General features: G+C 38.4%; 1 protein-coding gene across 1 annotated transcript in view; it reads right to left on the bottom strand.

Moving 5' to 3' along the window:
- LOC101746355 (unconventional myosin-XV) overlaps nt 1–16,495 on the bottom strand; it is a 139,262-nt gene that overhangs the window by 55,886 nt on the left and 66,881 nt on the right. The window contains exons 19-22 of the mRNA XM_038017028.2: nt 14,239–16,412; nt 13,514–13,665; nt 12,122–12,365; nt 11,625–11,800 (exon numbers count right to left, since the gene is read on the bottom strand). Of these exons, the coding sequence (XP_037872956.2) occupies nt 11,625–11,800; nt 12,122–12,365; nt 13,514–13,665; nt 14,239–16,412 (2,746 nt within the window). The remainder of the gene's footprint in view (nt 1–11,624; nt 11,801–12,121; nt 12,366–13,513; nt 13,666–14,238; nt 16,413–16,495) is intronic.

Raw genomic sequence — 16,495 nt, 5'->3', positions numbered from 1 at the left:
GGGATATATTCAAACTTCTAGAGGACAAGTAGGTGAGCTCACGGGCTGAATTTAAGAGAACTAGAGGTCCCGCAGTAGTCGAAATTCGACTATAATTAATTAGAATTGTAGGTTTGTACACTATTATGATTGTATTTTATACTTCTATAATCACAAATTTCGCCAAGGCTACACTATAAAAAATATTAATAAAGACAAAAAATATTTAATCTATTCTCAATTTGACCACAGACGTCAAGAACAAAAGTTTCGACAATAAATGTGTAATGTTTTCTTTATCGATTTAATATATCTTTCATGCATTATTTTAAAAAAATATTAGCATTGTGCACTTCTTCTCTATATTCTCTATAAGTGTGGAAAATCTCATACTCCTCCGTCCGCGCAATTTTCGTAAAAAGGGATACAAAGTTTTTGCTTCACGTATTAATATATAGATTTGCTAACATTAGCCCTAGCAAGAGCAGTGCTTCGCAGAATCTACTATCGAATCGGAAACGCGACCCACTGAGAAGATCCGGCGAGAAACTCAGTGGGCTCGATGGGCAGTGTCTATGGGGCCTGGTGTTAACTATAGCTTCACGGAAGAAAACGACAGGTGCAAGGAATAACATTGTAACTCAATTTTAGATAAACATGATTTACAATATCATTCCTTGCATCTGTCGAAATAGGCAGGGTAGTGATACCTATTTCCTCTTCACAAGACGCGCTACCACCAGTAAAAATCTAAACTATCCAATAACAATCTAAACCAATCTTATTATTAAAACGGCCGTCTGGTGTAGTGGTAAGTGACATGGTCACTACACAAGGCGTTCGCGGGTTCGAATCCCGCCAAGGGAAGATATTTGTATGATAAATATAAATGTCTTTTCCAGGGTTATGGATTTATATTTAATATATGTATGTGTATAATAAAAATCTTACATTTATTTCCGTTATCTGGTAACTGTAACACAAGTTCTTTACGAACTTATCACGGGACCAGTTAACGTGGCGTGATTGTTAGTAAATATTTAATATTTAATTTAATTTATTTAATTTAATTTAATTATTTTTTTAATTATTTTATTAAATTTATAGTTTTAAGCAAATACGTTTAGTTATTAACCGCTTTCATTCTCTTTATTTTCTTTGAATACCTAAGTCTATTATGCTTTATATTATCTGTATTATAGTGTCTTAAATCTCAGTGAATACCTAAGTAATATTGAATTATAGTAAGAAAAAAACGTGAGCGTATAATAAATACATATAATAAGTACCTAATATTTCTTTGTATTGAGTTCTGTCGAGGAAAATAATTTAAACTTACATTTTCACTTTGTTACAGCTAGTTTAGTAATATAAGATGTTAAATCATAATTTTCAATGTTTCGATTTACAATTTATTGAAGAATACCAAGACTAAACGGTCTAAAATTATTAAATTAAACATTTTCCAATGCTCAATAGTTTATTTTGATATTTTCCCCAATTTAATTATTCGTCAAAACATTAAGATTCTATTTTGAAAGACCATTTTCAATTCAAACCAGCATTTTCAGCTCTTATTCACTTATGCCTTGATTTATTAGATAAAATATACTAACAAGTAGAAGACCTCCTTGACTCGTGAAAGGTCGTGTTTCCCTCCTACCATCAAATGCCTATCGCGTGCGCTAACTTATTACTTGTAACGATTACACTATGCAGTTAATGTCATAATTATTTACTGAACAAAGACGACGGTCATACGATTGACTAAAGACTGCAAACAATATTATATTATCGTCTTTATCATATTTTAATATTTTGAAAACTAAAAGTACAATATATCTATACTAATATATAAATGTACACTGGTTTTACAGATGTTCCGTTATAACTACTGAATCATGCATCCGATTGACTTGAAACTTGGTATCCATGTAGAAAGTACATGTATTTAATGGATAGGCTATATTTATATGAGTGTTGGACTCCCTAATAATAATGACAATAAATAATGATGCCAATTTTATAAGACCAGCGAAGGGGGCGAGTACGGCTAGTCTGCATATAATATCAAAAACATTATGTTAAAGATAGAAAATGGTAATGCTTTGAACGTGTGCTCAATTTGGCTTAGACATTACTCACAAAAAAATAGGTGCAGGTGGAAATACGGACACCCTCTTGAACTCTTGAGCTCACGTACCCGTCTCAGCGTAGCTAGAATAACCCTTAGGCTACCAGCGAATAGGTAACGAAAAAAAAAGCAGAGCACCCATAATAATACGGATAGACGTACGAGAAATTACGTCAGACGTCATTCATATCAAACGTCAGCGTAAAAAAGGCGGCAAAAAATTTACCTGCCTCTACTATCTTCGACTTACAGTACTGCTATATTATTTGTATCTAATATCTAGTTTACGTATGCCTATTTAATAAATTGTCTTTCACATAAGTTTTTTTTTCCGACAAATCAATTGTGTTTTGACATTTTATGTTTATATTTTGTTTATGTTGAGTTAAGTTTTCCATTTGTACTTTCCGTTTGGATTGTTTGTATTCTTATAGAATTTTTATATATAATATATCTTTAATTAATTTATTAAAGTAAATTTAATTAATTTTTTTTTTGTTTTGTGTATGAGGAACCAATAAATGAAATGTACATAAAAAAAACGTTCTTGCATCAAACCGTTATGAAACCGGTGTGACATAGCATTTTATGCCGATTACAGACTTTTGTAAGACCTCGGGCGATTAGAATGATCGAAGACGATCTTACAAGTAATTTTACAAAACACAAGTCGTTCTCGAGCACGTAATTTAATTTAATTTCATTGTATTTCGTTAAAACGTTCATACTGTGTGCTTCTTTCGAGAATTAAACGAGCGAATACATGTTTTCATGCGTACATTAATAATTCGATGTGATTTTTTACTTGGGCGTGTTATACCTACACGTGTCAAGAAAATCACGTAGTTTGGTAGGATAGCCGTTTTTTTTTTTTTTATTGACCTTGTAGGCAGACGAGCATACGGCCCACCTGATGGTGTGTGGTTACCGTCGCCCATGGACTTCAGTAATGCCAGGGGCAGAGCCAAGCCGCTGCCTACCGTCGTTACGGTTAGTCTAATATGCTTAACGGAGATTAACAATTGTGATGTCATAATATAATCCGACCGCTGAAAGATTGCGTTTTGCGTAAACGATCGGACTAATTAGCTTAAGATCTTAGAGCTGACGTTGAAATTGCAAAAAAAAACAAGTTATTTATTTGCCCTACTAACTATTTATATAATAATTGTATAATAAATCAATGTGTAAAATGAGATATAGATTTTGCATTAAATTTTGTGGTTAATTAAATGCATCTTCCAGTGACCGGACTAAAAGGTGTCTTTGGTATTAAGAAGGTAACTTCTTAATACTACTTCTTAACTTCTAAGTCTGTAAAGGCTGTAAAGCCTAGTATGTGGCCTGGACGAGTCTTTTCTAATAAAAAAATTGTAATCAAGTCTACACAGATGGGATGATATTATAGCATCCAAACAGATTAAAAGTTGCCTAAAGGAGAGAATTCGCGGCCATAAATTACGAAAGTCAAAACATTTACAATTTTAACAGGATTACTTTAGAAACTAGGTTTTTAATGAAGTCAATAAATAACGATTTAATTTGTAATTTCTAATTTTTTTTTGTATTGACTACAAATCAATAGCTGTGATGAATGAAGTGAAAATATTTTCACGACGATTTCTAATTTTTATGTTATATTTTTTAAGTTATAATACTTCTTCACCTGGCATACGGGTATATAAACACAGACATAATCCTGCAGTAATCAAGCATCACCAGAACACGACCTGCGACACAGCACACACCACAATTACCTGGGCGTCACACTTTTCCGTCAAGTTTTCGAAGCGCGCTAATATCTCCTTCACAGACACTTTGGGTTCAGTCGTTTCCTCGTGTATCGTCTCCATATGGCCGCTGGACGAAGACGAATAACTTTGAGGACACTTCTTCAGACGCTCATTGCTGATTTTCCTGCGCGGAGCTTCGGGCTCGGCGCGGGTGTCCGCACCGGAGTCCGAATCGGCCGATGCATCCGCACTCGAGGCCGCGCCTTCCGAGGAGTTGATCAGGGAGTCTAAGCTCGGCGCTCGTCCTGGAGGAAACTCGTCCGAGTCAAGGTCGAGGCCGCAGACTCGCTGCAGATGTCGCCAGTTGTCACGCATCGCGAGTGAGAGGCGCGGGCGCTGCATGATGCGCGCAGTAGCGCGGTCGACGGCGGACTGGCGACTCGCGACTGATGGTACGCCATGGTGGTGCCTCCTCGACTCTTCAGGGACAGGTCTTGTCGGTTTACGGTTGACCGATCACTTGCAATGCAGGTGTTAGGTAAATTGATTGGCCGCCGTAATGCGCGAAGCATTGAGCCGGTATGGATGATCGATTTCGGATTTATTGATGCATCAGTACTTTTGAAGGAGGTCATCGCGAATACTGTTTCATTATTTATATAAACTACACTAAATTTATTAGATTTTAATCGCTTGTAATTTATTTAAAAAAAAACAGAATCGAAAAACACTAATACGTATTGAGAAAGTGAAAGTATATTTCTTCGGTGACAGAGCCGTGTTTAATTATTTCCAGTTCGTATTAAAGTTCAATAAAATTGTAATTATCTTCATATTTCAAAAGTCGACGCTTTATTGTGAACAAATTTTCTTTCATTATTTGAGACGATATTAAGATCGCGTACATATTGCTTTCACATTGTTGAAGTAGGTTATGGATAATACTCGTATTTTGTATTAATAGGGGTACCGATTGCAACGAACTAACATTAAATATTTCAATTTAAGTATTTTTGAATTTATTGCTTAAACAATCAAACTTCTCGGAGAGCTAATCACAACTTTTCGGGGGTCATAATTAAATTGCAGATATTTTTTTCGATCACGTTTACGATCCGTGGAAATAGAAGACCGATGAATATTTTGCTTTCGAAGGCAGACAAGCATACAGGCCACCTGATGGTAAGTAGTCACCGTCGCTCATGATCAATGCCAGTGGCAAAGTCATGTCTCTACCTGAAGCGGTGGACTGCTTGAAGCCCCGTTTGACGAAAGGATCGGTCTTAGCGGTTAAAAAGCATGGACGAGTTTGCGTTCCGATAATACTAGACGGAAACGCTTTCTGGACTGCGGTTGGGTTCATGGCTTCTATGATAATTGAGTTACTTATAAAAATAAGTGTCTTTTTCATGTGAAATATCTATATATTAATACGTGAAGCAAAAACTTTGTGCCCCTTTTTACGAAAATTGCGAGGACGGAGGAGTGTAAAATTTTCCACACTTATAGAGAATACAGAGAAGGATTGCAGAATGCTAATATTTTTTGTAAATTATGCATTAAAAATACATTAAATCGATAAAAAAAACATTACACACACTACCACATATTTGACACCACACACACACATATACTCTTTGTTTATTGTCAAACTTTTGTTATTGCTTAAAGTCCGTGGTCAAATTGAAAATATATTGAATATTGTTTGTCTTTATTATTATTTGTCTATAGTGTAGTCTTGGCGAAATTTGTGATTATAGAAGTATAATAGTCTTCAACAATAGAATCACAATAGTGTACAAACTTCTATTTCATTTAATTATAGTCGAATTTCGACTACCGGGTGACTACTAGTAGGAAATAAATGCGGACCCAGAGTTTATTTATGTTAATAGGGTCTCGGAAAATCATCATCATAATTTGTAGAACCATTAAAATTGCCTCAAAAACGCTATTCTGTCTTCTTATTAACGTATTATTCGAGTAATTAAGATCAACCCGTTGATAGTTCAGCTTTCATCACGACAACGCAGCGCAGACAATGGAATTACTATTGCCGAAATAATAAAGAAATGCATAGAGCCCATTCTTGATTTACACAGTGATTTATTACAGAAGATTTACTTTAAAAATATTCGTGTATCCAATATACGTTACATGTATAGTGTATTTAAACAAACAAAGGCAGCATGTGATACGCAGGAAATCCATAGTTGCCGCCACCTACCTTGAGGCATGAGTTCTAAGGCCTCAGTACAGTACAACAGCTGCCCCGCCTTTCAAATCGAAATGCATTACTACTTCACGGCAGAAATAGGCAGGGTAGTGGTACCTATCCGTGCGGAGTCATATATTACATCCTATCATTGTATTAAAATTTGTATGTCCTTCGTTCACGTCAAAACAAATCAACGGATTGATATGGTCTTTTTAATGTGAATAGTAAGTATTAGGGTCATGAGCGTGACGTAGGCTGTCTTTTAACCCGATACATCTCATTGTACCTGAAACTTCACTGACATTTTCTCATGACCACGCAGGCGAAGTCGTGGCTAATGACTAGTAATAAATAATACACAAACAAAATAACATGTCCCTTTCTCGTTTCCATGGCGATATGTAATATTTACCAAATTTTTCAATAGTTACTTACTTTTATTTTATACGGTTAAGGAAAGTATATTTATTGGAGCTTTTCGATATTTCACGCAGACGAATTCATTGAGAAAATATATTTTGAAACGAGTCATCCTTGTCATTAATAATACATATTTGTTACATCTCTAAAATGCTATATATAACCTTAAAGGTCTCCACGCCCTGGTGAATGCGAAGGATAATTTAATTAAATTAGAACAGTTATAATTTTGCCGATTGAAAGGCGATTGCATGCAGCAGAGATGCGAATGTTGCGATGGATTTGTGGAGTAACGAGAATGGATAGAATACGGAATGAATATGTTAGAGGAAGTCTGAAAGTGGCACCTGTGACAGAGAAGTTGAGAAGTGCACCTTTGGGATGCCATAAACATGTGATGAGACGTAATGACAATGAGGTTGGTAAGAGAGTGTTAAATATGGAATGTTGAAGGATATAAAGGAAGAGGTAGACCTAAGAAGAAATGGATGGATTGCGTGAAAGACAAAATGTGTAAGAGGGGAGTGAGCGAAGAAATGTTATATGTTAGAGGAGTATGGAAGGAGAAAACATGTTACGCCGATCCCAGGTGACTGGGAAAAGGGCAGGAGAATGATGAGTTGTGATTTTGCCTATTAAACCGATTTTGGTACTCGTAGGATTAAAATTCAAGAATCCAAAATAGCCTCTTACAAGTTCTCAGTGATAACCAAACGTTTAAACCACATAGATATAGCGGGTTTTATATTTCTATATACGTGTGTGGTCATCATAACGGAAAGAGCTTGCCGGCGTAACGGGAGTAGCATTGATTTACTAAAACGGTTTACATAGTAATATTTTTTTTATATTTAACTTCTTTTTTATTTAATTAGGCTTATAACCATGGAAAGTAAAGTTTAATTAATAATGTCGCTAAATTTAAGATAAGAATTTAAGAAATCTAAGATGGGGGACGAGCTCACCGCCCACCAGGTGTCAAACGGTGGTCGGAGCCCATAGACATCAATAACGTTAATGCCGCCACCTTTAGTTCTAAGTTTCTGTTTTTACAGATTTAAGTAGGAAAATAAAAGGTCCAATGTTTTTATGTATATCATCGAATGCCTATATTACGAAATTAGCGACGCGTTAAATGTCCATACCATACCTACTAATATTATAAATGTGTTTGGTTGTTTGTGTGTTCGTTTGTCTTTCTTTCACACGGAAGCAACGGATGAACATAACTATAATTGAGACCTTAGAACTTATATCTCAAAGTGGGTAGCGCATTTACGTTCTAGATGTCTATGGGCTCCAGTAACCAATTAACACCAGGTGAGCTGTAAGCCCGTCCACCCACCTAAGCAAAAAAAAAATTAAATTTTTTTAAGCAACATAATAGTGTTAGGTGTTCCTCCTCGTTGCGTCGATAATCTTCAATGCTGAGGGTCGTGGCCTCCTCTAAACAACTTTCTGCTGTATTGTCCAGTTAGGTCCTGTATGTTAGGTTTTAAGTGATATAGACTAACTTTAAGTACTGAAATCATCTCATCCTTACGGACACTGTATTATTATCTTTTGATTGATGCTTTTGCTTGACTATGCTGGCGAAGCTGCGGGTAACAGCAAGTATATATATTTACATAATACCCAATTAATAAATACACCATAAAGTTTATGAAGACAAAGTAATAAACATATCAGAATTTATTTTATCACTTTTAATTCTGAGCTCAACAATCTGGCTGCTTTAAATTTCACTAAGCAAAGCATTTTTAATGTGACTAAATTTGAAATTTACTCTATAAGCCATGTACTCAATATTCCTAACACAATCAACATATATGTAACTATTATATATTGTTTATCATTCGAGTATTGTCTGATTTAAAACGAAGGAAATCGAGGAGTCCAGTTTTTGGTTTCGAGGTTATCTAACATTTATAACGTAATATACAGTGCATTAGCGCGTTAAATAACAGTTATGTGAAGTTATTCAATTGTAATCGTGTAATAAAACAAACAGGACTAGTTCATTACGAAGCACCACGCTCTAGGAAGGCAAGAATTACTTCAAATAAGTTCATTAAAGCGTTTAGATGCGAAACTATTTATTTTAAAGATTTTTGAAACTGACGTTGACAGTTCTGGAACTTTCGGTCGTTGTAAAAAAAAAACAAATTTAATTTATATACATTTAATTGTTGTGTGGACTTTTTTGTACCTTATCATTTATTGAAGTGAAAACTTCTTTAGAATCGTTGTGATTTCAAACCGGATGCAACGGAAAAAACGACAGGTAAGAGACACAAATACAAAAATGTGTAGGATGAAGCCAGCAAAGAATGAGACAGAAATATACATACTATTTAATACAGCGCCATCTGTGAGATTTTTTAATACTAACGTGTGTATGAAAGCTCTTGTAGTGAATTTTAATTTAGGATTATACGTGAAATTAAAATATCAATTCACAGAGGGCGCTACCTTACAATTATTTACTAATGACAAAATTTTACATATACTTAAGACGTTTAGGATAATTGTATTTTAATTTTGGAAGGTTTCACTTCTACCACGTGTGAATTGCACACATTTTGTTTTTTTTTTTATAGATTTGAAATTGATGTTGACAGTTCTGGAACTTTCGGTCGATGTAAAAAAAATCTAATTTAATTTATATACATTAAATTGTTGTGTGGACTTTTTTGTACCTTATCATTTATTTTAAAGATTTGAAATTGACGTCAACAGTTCTGGAACTTTCGGTCGATGTAAAGAAAAACAAATTTAATTTATATACATTTAATTGTTGTGTGAACTTTTTTGTACCTTATCTACACGTTTGGACGTGATTTATCCGATCGATTTGATATTTCGCAGCAATGAGTGTATTTGTGGGTTAAGCGATAGTCATAACGAAGTGTATCGAAGGTTTCATTAATAAAAATGGTATCTATATGTTGACTATTGAAAAACTTTGAGAGTTATTTTTGAATAATAATGGATACAAGGGATAGATTAGGGTTGCAAGTAATATATTCACTATAGGGATGATGATATTAAGATTTTTATTGTGATATAACAATGACTGACTCAAGCGATTTTTTATCAAGAAAAGATGCAATGTTTCCATTTTATAAGAACAAATTTAGCTTCATTGAAATCATTGGATAAAGAATAATAAGAAATATTTGGTAACAGTTTAGGATATGATTTATCTAATAGCTTTCATTAAAGTTACAATCTAGTAATCGGGATCTTCAAGAATAGACAAAAAAAAATTACATGCGTACGTACAGAAGCAATTTTTGCAGAAAATACACCTAAAAGCTTCTGGTCTAAACACATGTATGAGTAAATAGAGATAAAATAATCGTGAAACAATTGCGTTCGTCACGGAACGCGGCTCAACACAACGTAACCACTAAATAACAGTATAGGTGTTCTTACTAACTTAATTGAATTGCTAATTAGACGTGCATTATACCATCACAAATTTCTAGGGTTTATTTAATAGTTAATATATTAGCTCGTTTTCTTAATCTATAATTTTAGAAACAATCGAAATCTTCTATGATTAATTTCATGCATTTTTCTTCTACGCAAGCCTCATATTTTTTCTGTTTTCGAAAAAACCGTACCAAAATTTTGTTGTAAATGTTCTAGCAAATAATATGCTAGCCCATACTTTAATGGCGGTGATCATAAACAATATACCAGTTTTTGAGTTTAATCATAAGCTTTGAAATATATTATTATGTACACATTGAATCGGTGGTGCAGTAATTAACGGCTTTGACTGTTCCGCCGAGTGTCGTGAGTTTGATTCTTTTATTTTTGGGGTTTTCTCTTTGTCTGAGTATTTATTATCTATATATGTACATCTTTAAACAATATAATAGTGACAATTTTGACACCAAGACAAATCAAACGATTTTTACGGAATACAATATCTCTGTCGTTACGCTTTTGCAAGAGACACTGTTTAGAAAAAACCTAAATTTCAAATGAAGTAATGGGCTAGCTATCAATTAAAATGAACACCTTATTTTTAATGAGCCTATAACTTACTACCGGAAATGCGACATGAAATCCAATAGCGCGCGCTTCGGATTTAATTATATTCAGATTATGTAATTTTAAATCGGACTGGACTATGCAAAAACCTATTATGAGTGTAATTTTTTTTGTTGCTTAGATGGGTGGACGAGCTCACAGCCCACCTGGTGTTAAGTGATTACTGGAGCCCATAGACAGCTAGAACGTAAATGCGCCACCCACCTTGAGATATAAGTTCTAAGGTCTTAGTATAGTTAGTTACAACGGCTGCCCCACCCTTCAAACCGAAACGCATTACTGCTTCACGGCAGAAAATGGCAGGGTGGTGGACCTACCCGTGCGGACACACAAGAGGTCCTACCACCAGTAATTACGCAAATTATTATTTTGCGGGTTTGATGTTTACACGATGTTATTCCTTCACCGTGGAAGTCAATCGTGAACATTTGTTGAGTACATATTTCATTAGAAAAATTGGTACCTACTTGCGAGATTCGAACACTGTTGCATCGCTACATAGGAATGCATCGGACGTCTTATCCTTTAGGCCACGACGACTTACTTAAGTATAATGATTGTTTTGCTCGACATGACGTTACCACATGCAGTGTGGTGTTGTTACCTAAGTGATATGTTTAACTGATTGTTACAATTAAAGCCGAGCGCATATTGAACTTCTATAGCGTTCCGGTAAGTTTTCGATCCGTTCTAAATTTTACTCAACGCCAACATTTTATACCAAACGGCTAGAAGCATGACGTAATTAATGTCCATCCTCTTCTAACATTTGCGTTAGAGAGTGATAGAGCTACTCGAAGCACCAACACGTATACATATAAAATACTAATTTAAAGAAGTCTACGAATCTTGTTTTCATCAAATGAAAACTATATTCAGCTCACTTATTAAACAATATGACGATCATCTTTTTAATTCAGTCGATTTCAAACTCTCTTTTTTTACGAAAAATATAAATTACGTTAGAGTTTTAGACAACTTTTGCTTAATATTTGCGTACCCAAATATTACCGTAGTTAGAAAAGAAAAAAAAAAACAGTAAAGAAAAATGTAAGTAAATACTCTAAGCACTGACCTGTGTAAATTGCAGAGCGAATTCCGCAATAAGGGCCTGTGCGTGGTGGGCGAGCGGAGCGTGTAGCGTGAGCGGGGGATCGCGGGCTCCGCTCAGCTGCAGCGAGTTCGGAGCCGGGGAGGTGGCGCGGAGTCCGCCCAGGGACAGCGTGCGACGTATCGTTAAGCCGGCCGGGCCTGGGATAGGAAAATATAGTCCTGATTTACAGCTGACACTTCGGTGAAGTATACACAGTGACGTCATTATGCAAGAGAGCGCACCTTTAACTTTTTTTATAATTGAGGGTTTACTAGTGGCCCGAACGCATTTCTAGTTTCACAAGGGCAGATAGGCGAGCAAGCGCTCAGTCAGAAGGGGCGGTATTTGCTAACAGCTACCCGAGCGCCTCCAAGGGAGATCTAATAACTCAAGAGTAGCTGCTTCGCTAATGAATCTACTACCGGATCGGAATCGCGACCCGCTGAGAAACTCAACTGGCTAATATTTAGGTTAGCCACCTTTAACTCCAATAGTGACGGCATTATGCGAGACAGCCAGCACAGCGTTTTCGCCGGGCGGCACTCTAGCCGCGAACAGCCTCGCGAAGTAGAAGGGCCACCCTCTGGCCATCTCGACGGCTTGTCGCTTGACGTGGGCCCGCACCGAGCCGGGGCCCTGCGCCGCGAGCCACGCCGCGCCCGCCCTGCGCTCGCTGCTCGATATCCGAAGGGATGGCTGGTTGGATTTTATATCACCGACTATCTGTTGAACAAACCCTCAATTAATCATTGTTTTATAACTCTTTTTTTTACAACGAATGGACCATAATAGACCTTTTTTTACACGCTTTATATCAGCTTCACTTGTATGTATGTCTGTATGTTTGTAACTGACTCCTTTAGACGCGATTTTGACCCACTTTAAACGGCCACACTTCATTCAAACTTCGAGATTTATCGAGGACCAATGACAATTCAATATATAATTTTTTTTTATAACAAAATATTGTAAAATTTGAAATTCAACTAAAAAATGAAAAATAAATAATAGTTTAAAAAAACGAAAAAAACACGCTTTATACAAAATTTAACTAAAAATAGAAAATAAATTTTAATAAATTTAAATTGAAAATAGTGTAGAAAAACATATTTTATTGTAAAAAAAGCGTGGGGTGCATGGTGTTATTAGTTATAAATATTTTTCTGACAGATGAGTAGAAGAATTATTATTTCAATAATATCTTAAAAAGCACCCCACGCATTTTTTACAATAAAATATATATTTTTATACACTATTTTCAACACTTAGCGAACACTTTCTGTTTATGAAAGAGTTGTTACTTGACTTCTCGATTCATTCCTGCGGACCGAGTCGTAAACAGTCCACGTCGCCCAAAACACGTCATTTCGGATCCTCCCGATCCACTAACGGAGCTTCTAGGTACCTCAAGCGCCGGTAATGGTTCTCGTCGAACCCGTCGCTTGCGACGAAGGACTCGGTGAGTAAATTAGCCCACAGAGAGAGCCCGTCGAGTTTCTCGTCGGATCTTATCAGCATCATATTCTACTCTGCAGATCAGATTCTGCTCTGCACTGCTCTCGCTAGGTTTAGTGTTACCAACGTCGTCAGGTTTGAGCCCCGTCAGCTTATCTACTAGTTAAGGCTACGCTGAAATGGTCTCTCAAGTCCATCGGCTTAGGTAGGACAAAAAAAAACAAGTTCTCGATTTCAGAAGCGATCTCTTTGCGCCCTGAATAATCCCTTATGAAAAACCTATTAGGTAACAGGGATTTTAATCGTTTTTTTCGGTAGTAATCTATGTAGTAGTGCAGCGACCAAAAACTGGATCTTGGTCTAAGTTACCAAGAGACACCATTCCTACCGAGTACATAGATATAATATAGACTTACTTGTGAATAAAGTAAGTCCAAAACAGCGGGTTCGTTGTACGTTTCCAGTGGTGAGAACAGTTCCTTCCGCACGCGCAGTTTCCACGGCACACGCGCGTACGTCAGGAAGTTACGGTCCGACGGTAGGAACGCAGCCGGCGCGGGTATATCTCCTGTTCAAATTTAGTGAAACTATAATTCAAGACCAGCTGTTTATTTTATTTATTTTTCATTTATTGCATAGATGGGTGGACGATCTCACAGCCCACTCGGTGTAAAGTGGTTACCGGAGCCAATAGACATCTATAATGTAAATGCCGCCACACACCTTGAGATATGAGTTCTAAGGTCTCAGTATAGTTACAACGGCTGCCTCACCCTTCAAACCGAAACGCATTACTGCTTAACGGCAGAAATAGACAGGGCGGTGGCACCTACCGTGCAGACTCACAAGAGGTCCTACAACCAATAATTACGCAAATTATAATTTTGCGGGTTTATTACACGATGTTATTTCTTCACCGTATTTAACAAATCGTGAACATTTGTTAAATACGTATTTCATTAGAAAAATTGGTACCTGCCAGCGGGATTTGAATACCGGTGCGTCGCTATATACGAATGCACCAGACTTCATATCCTTTAGGCCACAACGACTTCAACCATATTAAACCGCAATATAAAAACAGATACGAAATCACGCAGACGCACGCTGGTTTGCGTAAAAAAGGAAGGATCGCACTTACTTTCCATGTGTTCAGTCTTGTCGGAGACGTGCGTAGATACCGACTGTCTTCTTTCCGCTTCCATTTTTCGGTCTCTTTCTTTCTGGGCCATGTGAGTCTTGAAGGTAGCTCTCTCTCTTTTCGCTGTATCGGTGTTTTCGCCGGGGAACATGGACTCGGATCTGGGACTCTCTCGCGATCTGCCCATCAACATGTCACGGGAGTTCTTCCTCCCCTCAAACCTCTCAAAATCGTCATAATAAGGTGAACGCTTACGTTCAAATGTATCGGATGTATTATTCTCATCCTTCCTCCGTTCCGTTCTGCTCGGGTGCAATTCGTAGATCTCAGAAGCTTCTCGACCGGAAAAGTCATCTCTATCTCGTCGGTCTACAATATCAGCACCAGATTCAGAGTCCCATTCGTCCCGGCTCTGTCCTCGGTCGTCCCTGTAGCTCTGGTCTTCAGACTCTTCGCCCCAATCGTCTCGAACGCGACCTTCACGACGATCAGCAGTCAGGAATCTAGTCGCTAAGTCATCTCGAGGTGGTTCAGAATCCTCTCGGCGTCGAGAGTTCCAGTTGGCGAGGAATGCGTGACGATCATCTGCATCTCTGTTCTGATGAACGCCGAATGTGTCTCTATCACGACGAAGCTGTGCGAAAGATGATTGGTCTGGTGCCGGTGGAGGAGGTGCGGGTCCCGAAGGAGGAGTCGGAGGGGCCTGCGGAGGGGGAGGAGCAGGTCCTGGTGGAGCAGGAGGTAGCGGTGGGGGTGGTGCATCCCAACGTCCACCACCTCCTAGTTGACGTTCTAACATCAGTTTCCTGGTGTCCTCCAGCTTATTGATCGTCCGAGGAGTTTCAGCCGCAGATGACGAGCTTCTGACGGAATGGTTTGCAGTAACACGTTCTAATCTTTGTCTCATTTCAGAGCTCAGTTTCAACTTGCCAACGCTGCCGGGAGAAGGTCTCTGAGCTCCGATCTCGAAGCTACGTCTCGCTGTTCGTTGACTAGGAGGTTCGCGGTTCGGTGGTACTGAACCGTCCACTTCGAATTCTTCCCAATCGATGCCGGCGGGTGACACTTCAGACTTTGACCTGCTTCTTGGTGGGTCATGTTCTACGCCGTTCGTTTGAGCTTGAGGCGTGTGTCGTCGATGTATCTGTCGTAATTTGAATTTGTTGAAGTCTTCAGGGTTGTCCGGGTTAACGGCATCTTTCGGAGGCGGCCATCTCCATTTTCCGATTCGTACAGTCTTCGCTCGTCCATAAGGGTCCATGAAGCCTCTGATTTCTGATGGGTCGGACGCATGGAGAGGGGGTGGCATTGGTGGGGGAGGAGGTGGTGGAGCTCCAGTCGATGAGCTCTCATTTGACTCTCGTCTAGATTTCGCTGTAGTCCGAGGCGGAGAATGTACTTGAGCATGAACAACAGTCGACGAACGAACTGGAGAAGTTGGCTCTGATTCGGAAGGGTCCACAACCTGTCCCGCCAGCAATGTCTGCAGCGCTTGGTTCTGAGCAAGTAGTTGTTGCTGAATTTGCAAATTCTGTGCCATCGCACTCTGAAGGAAGGCGCGCTGTAAGTTCTGATGATACGCATTAATGTCGACTGTTCCAGGCGGAGGTAGATGCAGCCCTAGCGCGGCTGCCAGTCCTTCGGGCGTGGCCGGCATTGTCACCGGCATCGACATTGTGCTAAAGCTCAAAGCGGAAGTGTTCGCTGAGGCAGCTCTCGGGGTGGCACCACCTCCTTTAATTGCCCCGGACAGTCCATCCCCATCTGTCAGTCTTTTCAGACTATCATTCATGAAAATAGGATCGAATAGATTTGTTATGTAATCATCGACGGAGTCCACGCTGGATCCCTTCCGGCTCGAGCGTCCCTTTTCTTTCTCCTCGTTTCCCCCTCCCTTTATAAGTTTCTCTACGTCTTCTTTTTCTAGGTTATCGATCTTTTCGTTGTACTCGCAAGTGAGAACGTTTTGAATAAAGTCACTGTAATTCCTGCCACCTTTGAGGCTGGCAGCGAGGGACCTCGCGTCGGAGAGCTCATCGATATTCGGGTCGAGAACTGGAGAAAACAAATCGTCTAAGAACTGATCGACGTCGGAAGCTTGACTTGGTACGCGGACCCGGCGCACGTGGGACGCCAGACTCGGGGCCTCTGACGTGTCTGACATCGCGGACGATCTGTTGACAAAAAATATGACAATTAACTTAAATTGCAAGACTAACAGCTGCGTAAACTATTGCTAATAGAGCATACTCTGGTG

This window comes from Bombyx mori, chromosome 17, assembly GCF_030269925.1.
Source record: "Bombyx mori chromosome 17, ASM3026992v2".
NCBI classification, from domain to species: Eukaryota; Metazoa; Arthropoda; class Insecta; order Lepidoptera; family Bombycidae; genus Bombyx; species Bombyx mori.
The sequence above is the reverse complement of the archived record's forward strand: the minus strand, read 5'-3'. Positions and strand labels throughout refer to the sequence as shown.